This window comes from Pogona vitticeps, chromosome 2 (genome assembly GCF_051106095.1).
Source record: "Pogona vitticeps strain Pit_001003342236 chromosome 2, PviZW2.1, whole genome shotgun sequence".
Lineage (NCBI taxonomy): Eukaryota > Metazoa > Chordata > Lepidosauria > Squamata > Agamidae > Pogona > Pogona vitticeps.
The window spans coordinates 296074428-296100809 of record NC_135784.1 but is presented as its reverse complement, the minus strand read 5'-3'; the positions used below and the strand labels follow the sequence as shown (position 1 = coordinate 296100809).

Below are 26382 nucleotides of genomic sequence, written 5' to 3'. Positions count from 1 at the left end.
ATATTTGCACAGCCACTTCCATAATCTCTTTCCTTTGGCCATGATGGATAGGGTGCCTGAGAGGTGTGGGAGAACAAACCTGTGACTGGAGTGACACTGTTGTTCTTTCCAGGACTAGATGGTGGCCCTTTGGTCTACCTGTGCAGGGCTTCCCTTACATGTTATTACTGGTGGAAGGCAGCTAGCCAGAAGGCCATGGCAGGCAGACCACCTCCTAAACCATGCTTTCCCCTTGTGTTTGCCCACATGCTGTTAAGGAGCTTATAGTCATTGTTCCTCTTTTGACCGTGAGTCTCCCTTTGCTTCCTAATAATGCTGCCAAGCCAGCCTACCCTTTATTGAGTCTGTTTTTGTTCCTGGAGGGAGAAACCAGAAAGAAGAGAAAAAGGAAGGTGAACAAGGAGATGTTTGAGGGAAGCTTTGGTGCACTCTCTAGAAAACAAGTCAGTCGCATTCTGGAGGCAACGGACGAAACTCAAAGCATTCAAGGCGGGGCAGGGGTATCACTGTGCCCCTTAAAACCGTGTATATCTTTCCAGAAGATTCTGTTCATGACAGTGAATAGGCAATGTCATATTCCAAATGTCTCATTTCAAGAGCTCTGTGTTGTTGATGTTTTTTATGGGCCAGAGTTCTCCCTTTGCTCATGGTTTCAGATGTGCTCTTTTTTTGAGTGCCAGAATAGGGCTGTTAGAGCTGTCTAGGTTCTAGTTTTCCGCTAACCAGATGCTCTCTTGAGCCAGTCGCACTCTTTTGGCTGAACTACCTTACAGGGTTGGGTGAAAATATAGAGGGAAAGAGGAGAACCACGTGCACTGTTTACTATTTATATGCTATGAATGTAGCATTCATTCATCCATCCACACATGCATACACCATTCCACTTCCCTTGATTTCCCACATAAATGCAAAAAAGGGGGGCATTCTCTCCTTATTCATCACTGGTCTTTCTAGGTGGGAAGGCTACCCAAATATTAATTGAAAATTTCTGCAAGCTTTGGGGTTTCCCAAGCATACCAATTTTTTCATCTTGTGTAATTATAGTGCACTGAGTCAGCATTATAGAAATACATGAATAAATAAATACTCTATGCTAAGCAGTGGCATTTTAAGATCTGACTGGAACTATCTCACTCATATGAGCAGAGCTGGTATAATTTTAAAACCATTCTGTTGGCAATCGTTAGTATTTATTAGGAAGATATCCTTAAAAACACTGAGAACTGAGGATACAGCTAAGGTTACAGCCAATGCTATTAATACCTGGATAATCTTACTCAGTAGGTAAAATGAATGAAGTCATTTGATGATGGTCTTCATGGATGGGTGGGGCAGGTCATCATAGATCAAAGTGTCAAGAGTACAGGGTCAACCTTAAAAAAAACCAACAAAACAAGAAGCTTCACGTCCACTAACCAGAGCCAAGTAATAACGGAAAGACACATAATGAATGTAACAAGTCACACACTCAGTCCAGAAATTTGGGATGAGGATCAGAATGAAGCTCAGAAGTCCTTTGTCATAAAAATCCATTCCTTTCCTCTCAGGTCTGAGCAGACGAGTAAGATTGTTTGATGTTTGTGCTGGCAGAATACAGTGCCATTGTCCTGTGCTGCAGACTATGGAACTGGAGCAACTACATTACTCCAAAAACCAGCAATTAAGCCAAGAGGAAAGTGAGAGGGGAGAGAAGTGTTTTATCACTTCAGGAAATCTATGCCATGATAGTGCAGAAAGAAAGAACCCTCCTTTAGCAACAAAAAAATCCTAGTAATATTTTCTAAGAGTCAGGTTTGGTCTGCCAGTAGCGATTATGGAGCCTTCATACAATGGAGCTGTCTCTCTAATGAAAAACAGCAGCAGCTATAGCAACAACAAACCTTTGGAGAAGTTGGAATAAAGTGGGCCTGCGAATAGCAACCTAAATGTTAATAAGTGGTAGGTATATGGGTCCCCCTGCTTATCTGTTTATCATCTCCTCCCCTGTTCAAGTTACTTCTTACATGCATTGATGCACATTTTTCAACAGGACAAACTTTTTTTGTTTAGACCTGTAAGGTTTTTCTTTCTTCTTGGTGAGGCAATGGAACCCCCTGAACGGCTGTCTGAGGCAGTAATGGACTGAGATGAAGGTCAACAAACAGAAGGCCAATCTAAATAAGAGGGAGAAATTAATGAAGTCTTGATCTGTTGATCTTACTATAGGTGAACAACTGTTGTGTGCCAGGATGGCACTCCTTTGAAGGAATCTAGCATACATACTAACAATGTCTGAGGCTGCTCTTAGGTCCAGCATCACTATTTGATACAGAACGACACTAGACAATCATAGACAGTAGTACCTTCTTCCATCTAGGTGTGGCATGCCAATAGCATTCCTTCCTAGAATATGAACAGCTGGCCTCATTGTTCATGCCTTGCTGACTTACAGTTTGGAATACAGTGGTGCCCCGCTTAACGCTTACCCCACTTGATGACGAATCTGCTTCACGATGAAGTTTTGTGATTGCTTTTGTGATTGCAAAACAATATTTGAATGGGTTTTTTTCACGTTGCGATGATCTGTTCCCTGCTTCGGGAACCAATTCTTCGCATTACGATGATCAAAAAACAGCTGATTGTCGGGTTTCAAAATGGCCACCAGGTGTACAAAATGGCTCTCCACTGTGTCTAGGAAGGGTTTTTCACCAGACAGGGAGCAGAAAATGGCCGCCCTATGGAGGATCTTCATTGGACAGTGAGTTATTCAGTGAGTTATTCAGTCAGTTTTCAATGCATTTCAATGGGATTTTTTATTTCGCTTCACGAGGATATCGCTTAACAGCGATTTTGCTGGAACGGATTATCCTCATCAAGTGAGGCACCACTGTACTATAGTTTGCCCTGTTTTGGTCTCCCCTTTAAGACTGTCCAAAAACTCAGTGTGGTCCGCTATCATTCTGGTTCTTCATTAATTAGAATTGATCAAAAGGACCATATTATACAAGTTGCCAAAGAGTTGTACTGGCTACCATTCCTTTATGCCTTCCTCCTCTATCCCTTTTGTTAAGGTAGGCAACTTGATGTTCTACAGTTTGGACTAGAACCTAGATTGTTCTATTGGCCATGCTGGTGAAAGCTTACACAAATTCACTGTGGAGAAGTTTATCTACCCTACCTTCTGATCATCCAAAGAGTTTTGCTGAGTTTTCTGCCTCCTATTAAGAAGTTTACAATAAGGACACAAACATTCTTGGTAAAAAGGCAGTAGCTTGCAGCCAACAATATAGTAATAATCACCACCATAGCCATGGGTCAAGGCTAGCCACTCCTGCCTTTTGTGAATGAATTGCAGTAACTCCTCTATAGGTTCCACTTGCCTTCTGTCTCCCCCCTGCCAAACCCTGTTTCTCCCAAGGGGGGTAGGGTTTTTGAGTTTCACACAGTAAAGCTACATTAATGCAATCCTTCTTTACTTGTTTTCCAATTAGCCTAATTGAATTCAGATTGCTTAAAAGTGGGCACCCGAGACGTTTATCTTGATGGGATGACCGCTCTGAGCTCCAGCGATCCTATTAGCTGTAAGAAGAATGAAAATCCTAGGTTGTGTTGCTCCTTTGACAACAGCGGCCGCAGCAGCAGGTCCCACGTGATGGGACTTGGTAAGCAGCTCCTTGTCCGCTGAGTTCTATTGCATGCTCAACACGGAAACTGTGTTTGCTGTAGAGACACCAGTGTTGACACATTACATGGGAATGTGCACAATAGGGCCTTGGCTATAATTTTAATGAAATCAGTTGGGGTGTGCAATTTCACCAAAAAGCCTGGGAAAGTTACTTTTGTGGGGCTATAACTTCCAGAATCTACAGCTCTGGGGCTCAAAATAGTCCAAACAAGGGAAATAGCAACTAATTCCTCTTTCTCCTCCTCCTCTTTTTCTTTGTTTTCTTCTTCTGGACAAGACCATTAAGAATGGTCACTGGCTGAGATATTCTGGAAGGTGTAGTCCCACAACAACAACAACAACAATTTCCCATACCAGACATGCACATTGCTACACACCCTGCTTCCTAATAGCTGGCTCTGGACATGACACCAAATTAGCTTGTTTAATTGGTTATGAAGCTGGAATTTCTGCCTTCCTCACTGCACCTCCATAATCAAGAGGGTTGCACTGGTTGAATTTCTATGTCTCATATAGCTTTCAGGTTTTAGAAGCAGTAGCTGTGTTAGCCTGTGCTAGCATGTCAGGCAAAACCAAAACAAAAAAAGTAAAATATAAATAAAATAAAAAATAAAGAAGTCAAAAATGTTGTAGCACCTTGAAAACTAACTGCTATATTTTAATGTGAGCTTTTGTGAACAAGTCCACTTCTTAAGACATGGGACTGGGACGAGGATGAATTTTAAGCACTTAAGGGCCTATAGTTTTCAAACTGGGTGAATAGTTCAGTGAACTGTTGGATGCTCAGTGGTTTAGCTGAGAGTTCAATTCCCCACTGTGCCTCCTTGACAGGGGTGGGACTTGATGACTCATAAGTTCATTTCATTTATAAGGTCACTTCTAGCTCTGCAGTTCTAAGATTTTTTTTTTCATATTAGAAAAGGTTACCGTAAGTCAGAATCTATTTGACAGCACTAAATTATATATTATTTATATATAATTTTCAAGGAGGAAATGTCTCACTAAAGGAAATGAAGTGGGCCTGTCTTGTCTTTACCAGTTAAGTATACAACATTTAAGTGTCTAATTTTGCACGTTTGAACCAGTGTACAAACTAACAGTCAGGAAATCTGCACTTCTCTGAATTTTGCAATGGAATGCTTTCACAACAAAAATGGAAATAAAAATGCAACTATCAGGAAAAAGGGGAACACCCAAATGCATATTGTGATGGAAGTAACATTGAGAATGTATTTTATTAAGAAACCTGCTTGCAAAAAAATGTGAACGTGGAGCTAAAGTGCTCTCAAAACACATGCACTTGGAGAATCACAGACAAAAGGTGTTTGAAGTTTAATACAACTTTATAAAAACTGTAAAAGTCTGGGGTGACCTGAACTACATCTTGCAAAAAAATCACCATGAATCAGATAAGAGCAGAAAATGAGAACAAGAGAGAAACTAAAATGGACAGATTTGTCTCCCCTGCAGTGCGAATATACAGATGACAAGGCAGACAGCAAGAGGGACCTCAGTACACCAACCATCTCCCCTTCCTTAGCCCACAATGCTCATTCCTATAATTATATTTCAAACCTGTTAACTCCTATCAACCCCTAAGTTTGATGGAATCTCATTAGTCACTTGTTTGGAGATTCTGATTGTACTTTCTCCTTTGACCCCTTAAACCACGAAAATGCTGATCCTATATGCGCTGACGAATTTAATTAGCTCCTTTAAACCACCAGATGCTTTCAATAAGATTTCCAAGATGTTCCTGTCACATTTTAATTCAAAGGTCAAGGGCTTTAGGCTTGTTTCGTGCTGTGTTTCTAGGGAAGGTCCTTTGCTCTGTGAGGCAATGCAAAGGTTTGGAGAGTCATAGCTGGCTGCAGGCTCCAAGGTAGAAATATGTGTGGACTTCAGCATGACCATGGAGGAACAGGATGGTTCCGGGTCTGCAAACATTTTGGTATATTGGATTTCTCCTTGCTAGAAAGGAAGTACAGATTTTAAGCAGCAAGGGGCTGTAGACCTCAAGGCAACCTCTGAAAAATTAAAACCAAGTTAGATCTTTGTAGTTGCTTTATGCCATCAAGTCACATCCAATTTACAGTAGCCCTAGGGAGGTAGGACTAGAGTGTACCTTCTCCAGGTACCTTCTCATGTACCTTCTCCAGGTACATGAGATATTTGAGGGGTGGTTTTACCAGTTGCACCCCTCCCCAAGTGAGTTTCTACAGCTGAGTGGGGGTTCAAACTTCTTGAGTCCTAGTCTGATGCTCTTTCCTCTACACCACATTGTCTCTCACTGTCAGATATATTTCTCCCAAATATTTGAACAACTATAATGGGTCCTTAATTGGATAACTTTTTCACCTGTATTTTCTCCCAACACTGATACTGCTGTGTTCAAAATGTACCAACTTTTGCGGGGGGGGGGGGAGGTGCTTGTGTATCTGTTGTCTTTCTTCCCGTGTAAAGGACTCAAGACTGTTTACAACATTTAAAACCCAGCCATAAATGAATCATTAAACAAAAATGAATCAAAGCCTATGAAAACAACACACACACACACACATACATATGATGACTACCACACAGCTTTCCATAAAGTTTAGTTTACAGCAAAACAACATGAGGAAACTGACAAATGAACGGGTGAGAGGCATTGTCTACTATGCTTTCTCTTTGGTAACTATTAAAGCTTGTTCTGTGCTGTCAAATTGGAGCCAGCTTATAGTGATCCTAATAGAATTTTCAAAGTTAGTGAGATATTTAAGGAGTGTTTTTATCAATTCCACTGACCTCACGAGCTTCCAAAGCTGAGCTTAGAAGAATTACTTGTTTTGGTCTACAGCCTCCAACATTTTCCTAGCCAGAAATGTTGAATTCTCACATCTAGAGGGGAACATTCTAGCTCCACCCCCTTTCATCATAATTTTTGTCAACCTCCTGCACATGGGGCTTTAAGAGGGGGTTGTCACACAGAAGAGGTCTCCTTCAGATCTACCACCATCCATGCCTTCCTATGATGGAAAGTAGAGATGGGCAAAATTCATTTTAAAAAACCTCTAATTTGTCAATTCATATTCATATGAATCAATACCCCTGACAAATACGAATCAATACATTTTAGTGATTATTTTATTCAGTGGGCTATAAAATGGCTCCCTGAGCACCTAGAGACACCAAATTACAGAGAAGCTTTGTCTGACGTTCTTCTACAATCTCGCCAAGATTGGTGAAGATTTGGTTTCAAATGACCAAGTAATACACTCAGAAAGAGGTCCCCACAGGAAAGTTTCCCCCAGGCACCAAGAGACACCAAAATCACAGAGAAGCTTCCCATGACTGTCCTCTACAATCGCTCCCAGTTTGGTGAAGATTGGATTTCCCAAAGTCAGCTGCTAAAGGGTATTTCCTGGGGGGACCCACTTTGTGAGTATATAACTTGGATGTCTGAAACCCAATCTTCACCAAACTGGGAGAGATTGTAGAGGAGAGTCAGGAGAAGCTTCTCTAGCATTTTGGTGTCTCTAGGTGCTTAGAGCATTCTATAAGGTTTTAAATACAAAAACAAATTGGCAAACCGAGTCATTGATTTGTCAGAAAAAAATTGTAAATTCGTTATTCATCAACCTTGATGAATCACAAATTAAAACAAATCACTGTTTTTTTTCTGATTCATGACCATTTTTTAATGGGAAGATTAACGGGTCTGGCATGTTCTAAGTATTCTACACTCTTTCAGACTCCTGAAGAGGGTTAATGTAAAAGGTTTACCTTATTAATTTTTGCACATCAACCTGACTTTAAAGAAGGGGTAGCAAACAATGGCTCTAGGGCTGCCTGTATCTCCCAAGGCTGCTTTTGCAATCTCTGGCATCACCAGGCTGCCTCATTTACACCAGTACCTCCAAAATGGGTTTCAACAACAACAAATGAAATTCCACTTCTGGGAGCCTCCAGGAGTAGCAATTCATTTTTTAAAAACAAGTCATCAGACCACCCTGCAGTTCTTGGTAGCAAGAAGTTATAAATTTTTAAAACCTGGAAGTGGAGTTCTAACCACTTGGGATTTGGGGTTTCCTCTTGCATTTTTTGGCACAGTATAGGGCTCCCACAAACTCTCGGGAGCAAAAAATGAACCCTCATACCGAATGACATTGTTCACTCTGGCTTTACAGGCACGATCCTGAAAGCTGCATCAGATTAAAACAACAGCAACAACCCATCTTGTTCACACTTCTTCCCACAGTGGCCAACTAGATGCACTTGAGAGGTCCACTAGGAAGGCATGAAGAGCTAGTCCTTTCCTGCAACTGCTCCCTAACAATTAGTATTTGATGGTATACTGCACCTGAACAAGGAAGTTCTATATAACAGCCATCCTCCTACTTTTCCTCATTGCTGCCCTAGGAGGGATAAAAGACAAAAGTGAACACAATTCTTGTGGCACACTTAAAGAATCCCCCCCCCAAAAAATGCAGTCCAGTCATTTGTTTTTCCTTCATTTAAGTCCTTAATGGCAATAGGGTTTTCATGGGAAAATATTGCCCAGTGTTGTCATGAGGTGAACGATAAGGTTCGCAAGGGATTAGTAAAGATTAGTCGATAATCAGAAACACTTCTAGGCACCTAGTAGATTAGCCAGTCCTGCTTCTTTAATAAAAGTGTTTCAGGGATAATTATAGCAAGATGCTACTTATTATAATAAATCTCCTTGGCTGTGTGCACCATTTAAAAAGCTGTTGACTCCTTCTCAAGGCTATTTATGATGTATTTTTAAGACAGAGCGCAGGAAAGGCTACGTTCTGAATTGTTCTTACTGACTGTGAACAAGAAGGCAAGGAGACAGACTGGGCCAGGGGATTCACTAGGACCAAGTGAACAGTAAATGGAGCTAAGTAATCCTGGAGCTCCTTTCCTCTTTCTCTACCTTTGCAATGACACTGCCGTAGATACAAGTCTTTAACATTTAACATCTAACAGTTAACCTCTAAGTGAAGGGAAGGATGGCCTGTTTTGCTGGTTCAATAGGCTTCTATGCTATTGGGCTTGACTTACTGATGTGATATTTATCACCAGTTCTGTCCACACATGCCTCCATTGACCAGCCTCCACAGCTTCTCCCTGCAACCACTTCCAATGCACTTCTCTCTGCTCATCTCTGCTCTTGCTTCTCTAGAACCTGGTTGCTAAAGTTCAGCAACTGGAAAAGTTACTTCTTTGGACTATAGCTCACAGGATTTCCTAGCTAGCATGACCACGATTAGGCAGTCTGGGATATTCTGGAATTGTAGTATAGAAAATGATTTTTTTTCCATCTCTGGACCAGACAGCTCTCTTATAGCATGTCTGACCGTTTGCCCATCTACTCCAATGTTTTGTATTCTCAGTGGCAGCAGTTATCCGCCATCTCAAGCAAAGTTGGCCTTTCCCATCACATACTACTTTGTCCTTTGAACCATCCATACCATGACCTTTTTGCAAAAAAAAACCCAACAAAAAACTACAGGTCTGAATGCCAAGACTTAGAAAGTTTGATGGAAAGAGATGAAGAATATACATCCTCCAGGGCAATGACGGCACCCTGTTGGCTGATTTTTTTTTCACTCTGGAAACACCATTAGATAGCTTCTGGCAGAAGTGAAGTGGCAGCAGTAAGTTTGATATAGCTTCTACAAAAGAAGATCTACTTGAATTTGCTAGATAGACAAATGATTTGGATCAGCAAGCCCAAGTAGACAACCAACAAGGAGAGGTCCTCACCAGATTTTTGGACTACGATTCCTATCATCTCACCCAGCATGATCTATAATTAGGATGAAAGTAGTTACAGTTCAACATATCTAGAGAGCCCCTGGATGTATGCTGTTTATGTAATGGCCCATAGCGCTTAAAGCACTCTTTGGACAGTTTACAATATAATTATGTGGTCTATATATTGCCCTCTCTTCCATGAGCTGCATAGTTTAGCATGTCAGGATTGAACTCAAGTCATGAGCATAGTCTTGACTGCAGTACTGCAGTTTAACCTGGCTGTGCAGCTAACCTCACAACCTACAATAGGCATATAACAGGAAACTTGCTAGAGTTGGGGAAATGCTCACATGATTGTTTTTCTGTGCTCATGAATTACAGCAAAGTACTGACTTATATATTCTATATGTTTTAAAATATTGTAGTTACGTATGTATGTATTTATTTAACATCCTTCTAAATCACTCCTCCACTCAGGGGGTATTTGAGGTAATTTACAACAAAATCCTTAAAAATAAATAAACAAAGACAACCAATTTAAAAAAACCAGAAAATAAGACAAATAAAACATATATTTTTCAATAAAACAAGAGAGCCATTCAAAATCAAGGAGTAGCATTCATCACTAAAAGCTTGGCAGAGCTATGTAGTATTTTCCTAAAGGCCAACTGTGAGGGAGCCTACCTAATCTGTCAGGTGAGGGAGTGACACAACCGGGGCCAACCTGACTCAATTTTGCCAGAGCCATAACTTGAGAGGTACAACTAGGGCTTTGCCTCAGGGCACCAAAATCTAGAAAGGAATCTGTTGATGAATATTGGGGAAATAAATGGGAGCACCTCATGGCCCTATTAACTTTCCTTTTATTTGAAAACACAAACTTTCTTTTTTGCTTTATGGGAGAATTATCACATTCTTCCTTGTTTCCCAGTGCATGCCCAGGAGTCAAGGCGAAGTGAGTGAGGCCTTACAGTTGCCATGGGTGGCCAAGTGGCTAGCCATGGCTCTGAATTGCCCCACCACGTGTGCCTCTGTAAGGGGTGAAAGAACCTCAGAATGTGAAGAAAAAAACATTGGATTGCTTCCTAGGGAAGGCAGTGGAGTGTCCAACCCTAACTGCTGAGAATGTTATCGATAAGAAAAAACAGAATCTCTGACGGGGGTTGAAAAACAAAGAGGAAGCCAGAAAAGCTTCTTTTGAATCCTGTATGATGAAACCTATGCCAGCCAGGACTTGCCTAAGGTGCGCTGCCTAAAAAGACAAAATCCCATTCTTCCTTTCCGGGTATGGAAGTCAAGTGGATTGGTCGTTGGATCTTTCTTCAGCAGCAGGGGTGGGAGAGCCTATACTGCTGTTTGTTTGCGTACCAAGAGTAAATTGGGTGATATAGAGAGAACTTCCTCTTCCTATCGCCCTCCCTCTGCTGCCCAAGGCAGTTGCTTTACTTAAATATCTGGGTCAGGTTGGAGTCTGCTACTGGATTTTGTCTTAAACGCTGCTCTTCAGCATCCACCCTTAAACAAAGTCTATGGCTCCGGCTATTCATTGCCACCCCTAAGCCACATTCATTACTTGTAACCTTTGGCTCACCTATCCATGCCTCTGTAATCTTCCAACCTCAGCTACCTGTGGCTAATTTCCTCTTGTCTCGTGGTTTATGTAACTGGTGCTCTGCGCTCCTTGACAGCACCATATGAGCGCCACAGTTCATCCTGCAGTAGGGCCCACATGGGGACTGGGGTTACTCGGAAGGTTATCTGGCACAGTTGCTCAGTGGAAATGAAAGCCCCAAGACAGTGGTCCCCAACCTTGGGCCTCCAGATGTTCTTGCACTGCAACTCCCAGAAGCCTTCACCACCGCTTCTGCTGGCCAGGATTTCTGGGAGTTGAAGTCCAAGAACATCTGGAGGCCCAAGGTTGGGGACCACTGCCCCAGGAGATACAGTGGGCCCTCAACTTATGGAATTAATCAGTATTGGAATGGTGGCTGCAGGTCGAAAAGTCTGTAGGTCGAGGCTCCCTTAACCTACAATGCATTGAAAACCGATTAATCCGCAACCGCCGTTTTTGTTCCATTTTGGGTTTTTTCCCAGTTTGTAGGTCGATTCTCAGGCTGCAAGTCGAACCTAAATTTTGCGGCCAGAGAAGTCTGTAACTCGAAAAGTCTGTAAGTGGAACCGTCTCTAAGTCGAGGGTCCACTGTAAGCAGAAAAACGTGACCTGAAACTGTCAGTTAACTTCTGCTGTCCAGAACTGGCCCTACTATTAAGTAAAAGCAAATGTTTTTGAGTGTTATGGAAGGGCAGCCAGTGGTTATTTATTTAATATCTTATAAATATTTTAAATACATAAAAAAGCAAAACAAAAGTGTTCTGCTTATATACTCCCCTAAAGTGCTTAAAGCACTCTCTGGACAGTTCTCAGTTTAATTATGCAGGTTACACATTCCCTTCCCTTCCCCATGAACTGGGTACTCAGTTTATGGACCTTGGAAGGATGGAAGGCTGAGCCAATGGCCTCAGCCCAGGATTAAACTCAGGCCATGAGCGGAGTCTTCACTGCAGCACCACAGTTTAACCGCTACACCATGAGGCGCCTGTAAATAGCTAAAGGTTACAGCAGGGAGTTGGGGTTGATAGGATTTTCTACTTCTAGTGCCAAAATCATTTCTGAATATAGTGTGTGGTGACTTGGAAACAAACAGAATCAGCTGTTCTCCCAGGTCTGACACTGGTGTGTGTGTGGGGGGGGGGGGGTTTGAGATAGGGAACTGTGTCCATCATAGCACTGTTGGATTGTAGATAGGTTTCCTTCCTCTGGTACCTTAAAAGTTTCGCTGTGCTTCTAAGAATATTTAGCTGCCTGCTGAGACAAAGGCTGTAACCCTGTGCCCTCTTACCCGGGAGTAAGCCCCACTGAAATTAGTGGCATTTTCTTTTGTGCACACATGCATTGTAAAGCATAAAGCTATTTTAGATTGCAAAGTTGGAAAAGTTGAGGTACACACAGGCAAATATTGTTACAGAATCATGCCATGATTACATGTATACTTGACTGGGAAAAGGTCTCATTCAACTCAGTCAACTTGTTTCTAAGTAGCCATATGTAGAATTGCAATGTTAATCTAAATCATTTTTAATTGAGAGCAAAATATGGTTTATAATTAGATCAGGGAAACAGTTTTAGGGAATGATATCTTAGGAAAAAAAAGTATCTGTAGAACCTTCCACCCACCCACCCAAACAACAACAAGAAAATGCTAGGAAAAAAGAATTTTAATAATAGATACATCTTTCCCTCCCATGTTCATTATATTTAAATATCAACAATATGATTATGGCATAAGGAGGTACATGATAGAAAACAAGCATGGGAATTGCATGGAGACGTGTACAGTGGTGCCTCGCATAACGAGCGCACTGTTTAATGATGAATTCACATAGCGATCCGTTTTTTGGGATCGCTAATGCGATCGCATTGCAATGATTTAATAGGGCAAAAATCGCTTTGCGATGATCGGTAAGCGTTTCGCTTACCAATTTTTGCATAGCGATTTTTAAAAATCAGCTGTTCGGTGGTTCCAAAATGGCCGCCGGATGCCCAAAATGGCCACGCGCAGCATTTTCGTGCCCTGCCCTCGCTTACCGAGGGCGTGAAAATGGCGGCCGGATGGGGAAACCTCGCTTAACGGTGAGTTTAGAAGCCATAGGAACGCATTAAGTTTAATGCGTTCCTATGGCATTTTCCGTTCTGTATAGCAATGTTTCCCCATAGTGACGGTTAATCCAGAACGGATTAACCTCGCTATGCAGGGCATCACTGTACTATTTTAAACAGACCTTAAAACCAATACTTTTAATGCTTGAATTGCTTTGTGGAGGAAAAAGACACTGGGATTTAGTTTAAACTGGTGTGAGGCAGATAATTTGTTAACCTGCAGTTTTATGCATGTAAAAGTTACATTTTTTGCATAACTACATAACAGGATTTCAGCCATTATTTTGCAATTATGCAAGGATCCACCTCCCATGACATCACAAGCCAGAATGGACAATGGTTGGGATTCTGGGAAGAATAATCTGACATCAAAAGGAGTCCCAGGACTGGGATCTAGGTTCAATTTATATACTACTACATTGATATTTGCTTTAAAAGTTATTTCTGTATACATAACTGTAGTTCCCCCCCTTAAATTCTCTGGTACTTGAAGGGAAGGGGTTCTTTAAGTGTGATCATCTTTCGTCCTTTTGCAGGAATAAGGGTCCTTGTTAGGTCTGCATTTTGAAGTCAATCAACCTAATCCACACTTTCAAGACAAATGGGTCACTCTTCGGGTTGAAGCTTAAGCAAATGTGTGTTTTTGGACTACAGCTCCCAGAATTCCCCAGAAAGCATGCTCAAGACGCCACATTGGCTATAAAATTCTGGAGGTTGTAGTCCAAATCACAAATCCGCTCACCTCTCATATAAACTAAATGGTACTGTACTTAGCATAGGCCCATTAGCCTCTGAAGCCAACCCTCAACATTTGATAGAATCCAAATTTAGTAAGTGAAGGTTTCCCCCCAAAAACTTCAGCAGTTAATTTTCTGTTTGTCAAAATGCCATTAAAAGCATAAGAGCAGGCCCATGGGGGAAAGATACCACAATTCCCTAAATCCAACTGATGTTTTATTCAGCTTGCTAAAAGATATAGGTGTCTGTCAAATATTTACAGTCATGTGTTTTGAGGTATGTGATGTTATGTCCCTTTCATGACAGAGCAGTGACTAAATGCTCTGCGTTATCTTTCATACAAAGTCATTTTCTTTTCTAAGGAAAAGATTCTATCACTTCAGGCTGATCAAATACATTAGTACAAAATGTATGGTTCACATACAACAACAGTAAAGCTGGGGGGCCTCTTTGTAATATAATGTTTATTACATCAAAATATTCACCTTTTCAGATCACTACTACTTAGCAAAGTCATCTATGTAGAATAGACACCATGTATGGTTAATCTTTATTATCTAGGCCAGTGGTTCTTAACCTTTGGTTACTCAGGTGTTTTTGAACTGCAACTCCCAGAAACCCCAGCCAGCACGGCTGGTGGTGAAGGCTTCTGGGAGTTGCAGTCCAAAAACACCTGAATAACCCAAGGTTAAGAACCACTGTTCTAGGCAACTCTGCTGTAATAAAAGCAGATAAAAACTACTGTACACCCCATGAACTGAAATTTTAGGAAATTGAATATGCTTCCATTCCCTGTTAACAAAGCACATTTTAACATGAAATTCAGAACCCAAAATCATGATGGCCTTGATGGATTGGACACCAATGCAAACAGTAATATTTGCAACTGCAGTTAGAGCTTTCGAACATTCGCTGGTGTTTCAAGATCCCACTATTGCCACCAACATCTGTCAATAAATGGATGTGATTTGTTTTTAAAGTTATTTAAACTCCTTATAAATGGGTAGAGAGTGGCAAATAACCAGTGGGAGCATCCATGGCTCGCCATTTCTATTGGGCATCTGTACATAAATCTTGTAAATGTCTTTACTACATGACAGAACATTTCTGTTCAGCTGCCTGCTTAATATCAGTGAAAGTAGCTTGGGCCTTTTCTTTAATAGCGTCCATGTCCATGTTCTGGATGTTCTGAAGCTGTCCAAGAATAGAATCCTTGTCTTCTTCTTCTACTTGATCTTCAGCCACCATTTTCTGGAGGTCTTCTGGTAAATCTACATCATCGCCGGCCATTTGGATTTGGTTCTCATCCAGTTCACTCTGAGGGGGGAGTGGGGGTGGGGAGAAGGAGACAAAAGAGAACTGTAAACATAAATAGGAAACACATGTTTTCTGCACCACAAATGAATTTAAATTATCGGAACTATCCAATCTGAATTCTCAGAAAAAATAACAATGTAATCTGTATAAATGTTGTGTTTGAGATTGTGTGCATCCCATAACTCCTATTAAGACTGACGTCTTACTGATACAGTACTTACCTGGAAAATTCTCTAAACTTAATAGTACTTACTTCTGAGCTAAATAGCATATATAAATTTTTCCTCACTTGACAAAAAAAAATACAGAACTGGGTTTCACGATTCATTGCAGTCTGATTGTTTTAACCCTTCCTTTTGGTCTCTTTCACAAGAGAGGAGGCCAATCACTTGTTGGGGGTAGCTGTTCCTTCTATAAAAGAAGATCATCAAGTTAAAGCAAGACATTATTGGTTTTCTTCAACACAAGGGAGTAAAAAGGTTTCCTGTTTAGGTTACGGTGTCAGGCCTTCCACAAGGCAGGGTGAGGTTCCTTTTCCAAATCGGAGAGTGGAAAATTTGGCAAATTTGCCCTCCCCCCACTAACTCAAGAAGGCACCATGGCAGCTGTACAAAGTTGGTTTTGGTAGCCCCCCCTCTCTCATAATGCCTTGCTCTGAGGAAGGATTCCTCCAACCATTTCGGTTTTGGCAGCTCTCTAGATACCAATTCTGGCTACTCTTTGCCTCTACCAGCTGGCGCTGTTCTCCAGAGAACCTATCCAGTTTAGGTATCTCAGCAGTGACAACCAATAAAGGCAAAAGTGAATAATTCCTTGTTCTCCTGCCTCAGGTGGTGGGGTTTCTTTCATGTTTCTGTCAGGCTGGTACTTTGGTTGGGCAACAATACTCTCTCCTACCACAGGATGGTGCTGACTCTCAGCCTGACCCCCCTCAAACACTTACACCTGACAGAAATCCTAGCTCTAGCTTCCTGCTAGATAGCAACCTCTAACTAACTTTTGTTCGGTCCTGACGGAGGAGAGGTTGAAGAAAGCCAATAGGAAGAGGACCATTGGAATATTTCCTTCTCCAGCCTCACGTTGACCATGAAATTTCTCCAGACTTTTAACTAGTTTGGATATATGAACATTGTTCCCAAGATAAGAAACCTGTAAGCCAGCCGATGGCAGAAATGGATGGAGAGGATAGAAATCTATTACGTACGGCTCTACTCATTAAATAATTCACAATTGCCTGGCAGGAGCCATGCCTGCTGGCTTCTATTCATACTTAACTTGTGTACCTTCTTACTGATATAGGAACACTAGTTATGTTAAAACATGGAGCAGTTCTGTCCAGCATTTCCATAACCCAAGTGAAAGCCAGAAGAGGTCACGGGGATAAAGCTTAATTGGCAATGAAATATCTTTGCTTGAGGAGGTTTGAAGAGCCCCAGGTCAAAATAATGGCATTACATGGCAGTAGCTTTTTGGAAATCTAGGTACTATTTAAGTTCTAGTAAGCCCCCAAGTCCCCAATCCTAAATTAGAAGCATCATGAGTCATATTTTCCAACACCCACCCCCACTTGAACTACAAAACTACATTTACTGCCCATTCATTTTTTCCACTACATCATATTCACCAGACGGCATAGTTTTTGTTACGACCAGAGAGGTAAAATAATGAATAATAAAAAAATTACACAGAAATGTAAATCTGGCCTGTTCAATTGCATTTATTGTGCGTGCCGAGAGTGAAAATGTTCTTGTCGGGCTACCAGGCCATGGTAACCATCCATTTTATTTGATGTACTTTTTGTTTGGCCACCTGCTCAAGAGGGGTGTGTTTTCACACCATATAAATAGAGTTATATTCTCATAAGACACAGTTAATCATGGCACTTGTCCCGGAGTACAAAAATGTAAGAACTGCCTTGTTCGATCAGACAATAGTCCTTCTGCTCTAGTGTTCTCTTCCTGGCTTTACCCAGCCAGATATACCAAGGAGGTCATTTGCAGGGCATGATTAGTCTTGGGAATGGAGTTAGGATTCTACCTTAATCCTACCAGATTAGGCAATCTGTCAGATGCTGAGCATGATAGCCCGTCCCTCTGTTTTTCTCAAGGAAATCTTTATGGGGCTTTAATCCATGCTAGCAATTGTTTCCCCTCTTCTCCTACTACAACAGCGGAAAGAACATAGAAAGCTGCCTCATGTTGGATCAGACAGAGTTCCAGGAAGGGTTCTACCTGGAGGCCTCTGGTATTCCCAGATGCTCTCACACCCAGGTAGCAGTAAAGCTACCCTATCCATTGAAGTGAACGGGCACACCTGCTCTCTCAAGAGGGCAGCATTTGCATTAGTTCAGCTATAGAAGTAATTCCCAAGCATGGATTCCCAGATGTTGTTGGACTAAATATCTGTACAACCCTCCACCCGTGGCCATACTTGCTTCTGGGAGGTGACGAGCAAAAAACATCTGGGGACCCAAAACTAGGAACAGCTGTCCTAAAGTGCTCCTTTTTCCAGATACGGAATTCTCTGAGGACAAGCGTCCTCCTTATTCATCCAGACTGTGCTTTGCAAGAATATACTCAGCAACAACAATTGGAATTTTATCTCCAAAAGATAAACAGGTGAATAAAAATTACTTCAACTGGCTAGTTGGCCAATCTATTGAAGAGCTTGGTAAGATTGCCTTTTGGACTACAACCTCCAGAATCCTTTGATCAGCATTATCAGTGGCAACAGTAACTTTGGGGTTCTAGGAGTTGTAGCTAAATGAAATTAAACAAAATAAAAATTTTTAAAATGCCTATACAAGAGCACATACACTCACATTCATTTTTTCTAACTTTTATTCAGATCTGCACCCCACTGCATATTCTAAAACACACCTTGGGGAAAGCATTGATACCTATTCCTGTTGGCCTTTAGCCACTGCCACCCTTCATTTCTATGATGCAGTACAACATTAATGTGTAATGTGTGGACTGCATATTTTGAAAAGTGAGATAACTACAAAGGTTAGGTCCATGAGAGCTGACAGACAAATTCTAAAACATACAACCATTGCGAAACATGGACAAGTTGCATTTACACCAGAGATATAGAAAACATAAAAAGTTGGGTCCTATAAAGCTGGACCATAAAGAAGGCCGCCCACCAAAGAATTGATGCTTTTGAACTGTGGTGCTGGAGGAGACTCTTGAGAGTCCCCTGGACTGCAAAGAGAACAAACGTATCCATCCTGAAGGAAATCAACCCTGAGTGCTCACTGGAAGGACAGATCCTGAAGCTGAGGGTCCAATACTTTGGCCATCTCATGAGAAGAGAAGACTCCCTGGAAAAGACCCTGATGTTTGGAAAGAGTGAAGGCAAGAGGAGAAGGGGACGACAGAGGACGAAATGGCTGGACAGTGTCATCGAAGCTACCAACATGAATTTAATCAAACTCCGGGAGGCAGTGGAAGACAGGGGGACCTGGCATGCTCTGGTTCATGGGGTTACAAAGAGTTAGACATGACTTAATGACTAAACAACATCATCAACAACAATGTACAGTATATTTACTTGATAGGTGGCCCACTGAAGTGGGTCTCTTTCAGGGGGCAGGAAGAAAGGTAGGATGCAAATACAGTAAATTGAATGAATGAACTTACTGGGATTCATTTTGAATAATAAGTACAGAAGTGGGCTGAACAGCATCATATTATAGATAGAAGGCTCAGGATTATTTTCATACGAAAACGTATACCACTTGGGGTACTCTATTATTCTTGAACCCTTGTTTGCAGATTGATAATTAAATTCCTAATTTAAACCATAATTTGTTGGCTGTCAGAGCCTATGCAGAACCACTTTGCAATAATTACACTTTGTAACATCTAACTAAACTATTTTGTTCTTATTGGTCTCATTAAAAACAAACAAATCAGAAAGCTGTTTTTACATATACAGCAACAACAGCATATTATCGGCAACAATAGAAATAATGAATTCCTGCTGCATTTAAAAACTAAGACTGTACAAAAGTCAGACAGTAAGCCCAAAACCCCATTACAAGGAAGGAAGGAAGGAAGGAAGGAAGGAAGGAAGGAAGGGCTAGGAGATGTTACTAATTTTCACTACAACTCTCAGAATACCCAGCCCACACTTATGCTAGCTTTCCAAGCCTACTGGCCTATTAGGTAATTTGGCAATACTTTTGTTGGGTACCTCACTGTGGATAATTTCCTAAAGAACTGTTTTTTGGGTATGAAACACTTTGTGTACAACAATGCCACACAAAAGAAACCGATTTCCACTGCCTTAAGCAGTATTGCTCCTGAAAAGTAACCTGTGAGTGCTACAGGTAAATAAAAGCATACATACATGCATCTTCCATTCAAACAAACAAAACACATCTATTTATTCTTCAATCCTTAACTTCCACTATAGACAAAATATTTTTCTAGGTTTGAGAGGAGAATGGCAACCCTCCACCACTAGGTGGCATTGTGAATACTGAGTTGGATTTCTTGTCTCCTGTTCATGATGTTGCTTTTATTGGTGCTGTCACACATAGATTTACTAAAAGCCTTCAATAACGAATGAAATCATGTTAGATCTGTTAATGTGATACTTCACGTAGATCCAAATTTCATTTCCCTTTCACTCACTTCCTCTGAAAAATTAAGAACACTTATTCTCAACAACATCTCAGGTTTTAAAAACCTGTTGGTTATCTCTGTTATCCAGTTTGCCTTCTAGTCTTATTATACCTATCAAGTTTGATAAAGGGTGCAAGGAGATCAAAATATAATAGATGGTACAGTCGATGGGGCAGACCTTCCTTACTTCATTTTAACATTTTTACTGATCCACGTATATTGTTGATGCTATGTAAATAAATGAGGATAAGGATGACAATAATATAAATAGCAGGCCAAGACTGTCATATAAAGTAATGCTTTGAAACATCCTTCTTCTTTCAGTTCAAAAGATACCCATTCACACATTAATGCAATAAACCACCTCTTCAAATGTTAGAATACACAGAAAGTGGAAATGTGAAGCATGCAAGTGAAATAATAAAACATGCCCGTGCGCATGCAGAACACAAGTGACTGCTTCTTCCACCACACACTAACTGCAACAACCAGCCTACACATATCTTCTTTTTATTTATTTGATTTGTGAACTTATACCCCGCCCAGTTAGTTGCAGGCCACTACTCTTGAGTGGCTATAAAAACAGATATAAATGAATAGAAACACTCTTAAAACAATTAACAAAGATAACATAAATAAATCAATCCCAACCAAACTTCAAAACCCTCTTATCTAACAAACAACACAAAATTCTCAAGATGACAACAGTAAAAGCAATTTATGGAACCCTAAACAGCAAACAACACAGGGTTGAAACAGAGTTACAAAAAAAAAAAAAAAATTAGATTACAAAAGAGAGAGTTTTTGAAGACCTGGATAAAAAGCCAGATTTTAATTTGTTTTGTAAAACTAAGGAGGGTAGGAGCCTAATGCATCTCCATTTGACGAAAACTCCACTACTGAGAAGGCCCAACGGCCCAGTTTCTGGTTGCTGCTTTCTGGATCTCTCTTGGAGTGGTCGCCATCTTGAAAATGTTTCCAGTGTTCTAAGGTCAAGGAATATAACACCCAGCACCTCTGAGCACCTGAACTCAGGCTGGCAAACCTTCTGACCAGGCAAGGTCCTCTGGAATTTTATTAGATCCTCCTACTTTGGGAGTCATCAAAATGAGGCGCATACGTCACAGGGGGCTCACACAGTCCCCAGTGAGGCTCCTGACACTTTTCAACCCCCTGCCAACTCCGATAACCAGCCAAGAAGTAGCCATGCGAGGACAGGATATTTTTGCAATTTTTCACTTCTCTCTAAGATGATAAGGGATCAGTCAACACTCATTAGTTATGGCCCATCAGACATCAACAAATCCACCTAACAGCAGAATCATCTCGCCCACATTTTACAGCCTGCAAGGGTGCAAAAATATCATCAAGCACCTTCCCAAAAGCTTTTCTGCAAATCAAGATATACTACATCCACATTATTCCCCTCATCTGCTAATCTTATGACTCAATAGAAATGAGATGTGATTAGTTTGACATGACTTGCTTTTGAGAAGCCCATGTGGGGTTTTAGCTATCACAGCATGTTTTTCTAAGTGGCCCTTTTTGAAGACGGCAATAGCATTTGCTCGCCTCTAGCCTTCACGGATGTCATTTCTTCTCAGAAAATTCTCAAAGGTTATAGAGACTCCAAGATTACATCAGCAAATTCATTTAACACCTTTAGCTGGAGATCATGTGGCCCAGAAGGCTTGAGTTTATTTAAAGTAACTAGATAGTCCCATAATACCTCTTTAACTATCTTAGGCAACACTTGTCTTTTTTCCACCTTCCAGCTCGCCGGGGGGGGGGGGGGGAAGCAATGTGTAGCTTGTGTAATTAATTTATAAACTCCCCATATACTGCTTTAAGTGCTATGGGGTAGTATAGAAACAGCACACAGCACACTTTTCCCCCTCTTTACACTAGGCTGAGCATTCTTCTTTGTCTTGAGAGAAAACAGAAGTAAAGTTCTGCCTTCTCTGTCACCCCCTCCATGCAGCAAGCTTACAAACTCTATTCTTCCTCTTGTTCCAAATGTAAGTGGGAAAATTAACTAACTTTTAACTCCTCCTTAAAAACTGACTTCACTCTGAGCTTAAGTACTCCTGATCTTCTAAGATATAATGGTTACTCATTTGTACTGCGTCTGATGGGGAGACAGAAGAGGGCGGTCTCTGTTGCTTCTCCCAGACTTTGGAACTCCCTCCCACAGGAGGCCAGACTGGCCCCATCTTTGCTCTCCTTCCACAAGCAGTCAAAAAGACCTTTCTTTTCAAGCAAGCTTTCCCTCAGTAACCAGCTACCTGTGTGTGATTTTAGATAGATTGCTATGCATTACTGCTTTGATTGGATTTTTAGTACTACGTACTTGTCTTTTCCATTTCTCAGAGTGTCATTTTTTTAAAAAAAATTGTATACTTATTGATCTTTGCCTTAGTATTTCCTGTTAATGATGTAAGATGCCTCTTTATTCATTGTTCGTAGTTTTAAATATTGTCTTTTAATGATGTTAACCACCATTGTATACTTATCGTCTTCAACTTTAAATATTGTTTTTCATTGTTGTAAGCCACCTTGGGTCCTTTTCAAGGAGAAAGGCGGGGTAAACAAACAAACACACAAACAAATTGGGTATGATGATAAATATTGCTTGCCATCAAGTAGATTCCAATATATGGCAACCCTTTACTGGGTTTTCTAGGTAGAGAGTGCTCAGAAGTGGTTTACCCTTCTCTTCTTTTGGGGGCATCCTGGGACTGTACATATCTTCTGAGATGCACAGCGGGAAATCAAACTCCCAACCTCTGGTTCTGCAGCTTTGCCCATGACTAGACATGCTGACTCTTCTCCCGGGAGGCACACTGGGGAATCAAACTCCTGGTCTCTGGTTCTGTACCCAGGTAATTAAATCAGTGAGCTATTCCTCCTTGGTGTTGTTGTTTAGACATTAAGTCATGTCCGACTCTTTGTGACCCCATAGACCACAACATGCCAGGCTCCTTGGTAAGCTACCCCAAATTCCATCTTCTGCATTTGCTTCTTTTGTCAGTGGCAAAGGATCTGCTTCCCAGTACCCATCAATAGCACTGTTCCAGGTTTAAAATGAGGAGATACACAAAACACTGTCTTTGAACCCCCGGCTGCTTCCATCTCTCCCTCAGCATGTTGCTAAAGCTTATTCACTTGCCCTGTACATCTTTCAAGCTGCAGCACCTCCAATAATTTTCTATGAGGAAGTTACTCCTCTTACTCCAGCTTCTCCTCCTCCTCCTCCTCCTCTCTCTCTCTCTCTCTCTCTCTCTCTCTCTCTCTCTCTCTCGTCCACATGCAAAAATAAGGTGAGCAGTTAGGACCTGAAGGCTCCAGGGATTGGCAGTGCCCTCAACCCAGCCCACTGAGGTGGGGCCTTGGGGAGGTGCTTGGCGAGGCTGACCGCTAATGTGAAAATGAGAATCCAGTCATTTTGAGGAGGGAGCCAATCATGTGGGTTTTTCCTATCCAATTCCTGTCTACTCTCCCCGCCCCCCTCTCTGGATGTGTATGTGAAGGAAACATTTATACGGTACACAGAACCTGCAAAATTATGAGCAGCTCCATTTTCCTCGAAGAAAAATCACATAGCAGGGGTTGAAGAAATTATTTTGATTTATTACAGAAGGAAGAGTATTAACCTTATATATGTGTGGCACATTTTACAGAAAAGCCCTCCTAAAGTGACCAACTGACATAATTGAAACAATAGAAAAGAAAATGTAAAATTACAAAAAAGTTTTTTTAATGTAGGAAGTGAACCAAGTGGAATAGAAAAGAGCAGCACAACACTTCTAATCAGTCTGTGAAGAGTGAGGTTATCTGGAAGTTGAGTCATGGCAACTGGACGTCTTTCTTATTAGGTTGAAATGTTTCACTACTCATCCAAGTAGCTTCTTCAGTCTGAAGGACAAAGGACACTCATTTTATGACCAAGGTGTACTCATTTTGGATCAATAAGATAGGTGGTTTGAGAGAGGGATCAGGGAGGCCATACATGTGCATATAAAAATCCCTCTCAAAAGGAAGGGAGGCCTTAGATAGAATCTGTCTCCTATTTATCATGCTGTCCTTTCATCTATCCCCCCAAAATATCAGTACCACACACCAGAAAGAGCACTGTTAATGACTGATAACGACCCATGACAATGGGTTGAGAAGGACTGCAGAAATGGGATTAACCCTCACCCTTAGTCCTTTGTCCTTTTAAGGATCCTATTCAAACGTGGTGGCGCTGCAGGCTAAACCGCAGAAACCTGTGCTGCAGGGTCAGAAGACCAAGCAGTCATAAGATCGAATCCACGCGACGGAGTGAGCGCCTGTTGCTTGTCCCAGCTCCTGCCAACCTAGCGGTTCGAAAGCATGCAAATGCAAGTAGATAAACAGGGACCACCTCGGTGGGAAGGTAACAGCGTTCCGTGTCTAAGTTGCACTGGCCATGTGACCACGGAAGATTGTCTTCGGACAAAACACTGGCTCTTTGGCTTGGAAACGGGGATGAGCACCGCCCCCTAGAGCCGAACACGACTGGACAAAAATTGTCAAGGGGAACCTTTACCTTTACCTTTACCTATTCAAACCAAAGTGGAGGATATATCAGAGGTCTCCTACCAATTCTCCTCAGACTCAAGAAGCTCCTTGGATGAGGAGCAAAATGTTTCATCTAGCCGCCTAGAGTGGTCGAAATGACTAGATAGGTGGGGTATAAATACAATAAATACATAAATAAAATAAATAAATAAATAAATTTCAACCTAATAAGAAAGAAGTCCAGTTGCCATGAATCAACTTCCAGATACTTCTAATAAGATGCTGACTGAAACAAATGTCGTTAATGTCAGGTAAAAAGGTTAACAAAGAGAAGGGACCTATGTTTTTCCTTGAAGGTGAGTTCCAAAAATAAGGATCAATCACTAAAAAGGGCCCTGTCTGTTCCTCACTAATCTAATATATCTTGATGTTGAGCCATTAGGGTCAACATCAGGTCAAAATATCATTATACAGATATTTTGACCTGATGTTGACCCTAATGGGATCAACATCATTAATGTAATGTAAAATATCATTATACAGATATTGAAAATATTGGGCTAAATCCAATTGTTAGCCTAGTTCCATTTATTCAATGCATCTATTTCAGTTGGGACCAACAAGCCCACAGAACAAAACACATTCTTAGCAAATAGCAATTTTCATTACCAGGTTGCTTTAAGAATATTAGAATGTACACAGTCAAAGGTTTGTAAGAGGTTATTTAGAGAATATTTCCATAGGACAACTTCCCACCATTTCAACTCAACATTTGCACACTTAATTATGAACAAGTGAAGTAAAGCCAAAAGCATTTAACCTTCCTAGACGGATACCCTTTTCTGGGTCAAAGCACAGGACAGCTTCCTCTCTTCCCTTCTAGCCCTATAATCACTAAATGTCTGAACTGTAAGTGTGTGAGTGATCAGGAGGCCTAGGGAGGATAGAGTCACAAATGCTTGTGAGCTGCAGAGGGTGGAGGCTGACGAAATGAATCAGCACCTACCTGCAAAACAACCATAGAATCAGGTGTGAACACAGGAAAAAAATCAATGTTATGCATATCAAGATTCATGTGAACTGGTCTATATCATTCTGCTACCTTACCAATGGTAACAGCCCGACATATGAACAAGCCATGAGACCCATGGATGAAAACATATTTTCAATGACAAATCTGCCCCGACAATTCCATTAACAGGATTAAGGTTCATTAAGGACATGTTTTGTCATATAGGTCTGCCCCAAATACCCTGGAGCCTTAAGTCTTGCAGCAAATCTTGGGGCCTCTTAAATATTAACAATCTAAAATGTTCAATAGGCATTGCTTTAATAAGAGTGCACTGCAGTTGTTTGGATCAGAACACAACATGTATTGATTTGTCTTGAGCAAGCTAAGGCATGCCAGGACAGAATGGATGAACAGTTTCATGGCCTGGAAGTAGGCTTGGATCCAGAGATAATCCAAATCCCCATTGCATTATTTTTAGACATCAAGGCAACTTGTATCATTTTTTCCCTCTAGCCCTAATCTGACAGGCAACAACTCTCCAGGGTCTCGGCCAAAGAGCCTTTTTTGATCATATGTTTTTCTGATATTTCTAAAAATAGGAAAAAACCTGGAAGACCTGGGAACCTCTCCCCCATGCAGAACTATAGTCTAGAAACTATAGTCTCGCAACTATAGTATGCAGCAAAACAATTCAGGGTAGAAACTAACGTGCTGCCAAGGAGATGAGAACATTTTGATTGCTAATCGGTCCACATCAGATTAGAAGGCTAGCCCAAGTTTTCTTGCTGCCTGAGTTGAAAGACAAGAAGGCACCCACATTCATACAGAATTGGACTGGATTGTCAGTTCAGCAATAGCAATGCAGTGAAGAGCAGCCTTCCCTGCAGACCGTTTTGTTTTTCCAAAACTGGGAAGTACATAGGAGGATATAGGAGAACAACTGCAAGGGTGCCCACATGAAATAATAGAAGGTGGGGCTCCTGAAGCTTTACCAGCTGCCTGGGAGGGAAAA

The 26382-nt window shown here is 41.2% G+C and overlaps 1 protein-coding gene across 1 annotated transcript in view; it reads right to left on the bottom strand.

Moving 5' to 3' along the window:
- Positions 1-3725: 3725 nt before the first annotated feature.
- The window catches only part of CPLX4 (complexin 4), a 49830-nt gene continuing 27173 nt past the window's right edge, over positions 3726-26382 (bottom strand). Inside the window, exon 3 of the mRNA XM_020804904.3 lies at positions 3726-15182. Within this exon, the coding sequence (XP_020660563.1) occupies positions 14955-15182 (228 nt within the window). The 3' untranslated portion in view covers positions 3726-14954. The remainder of the gene's footprint in view (positions 15183-26382) is intronic.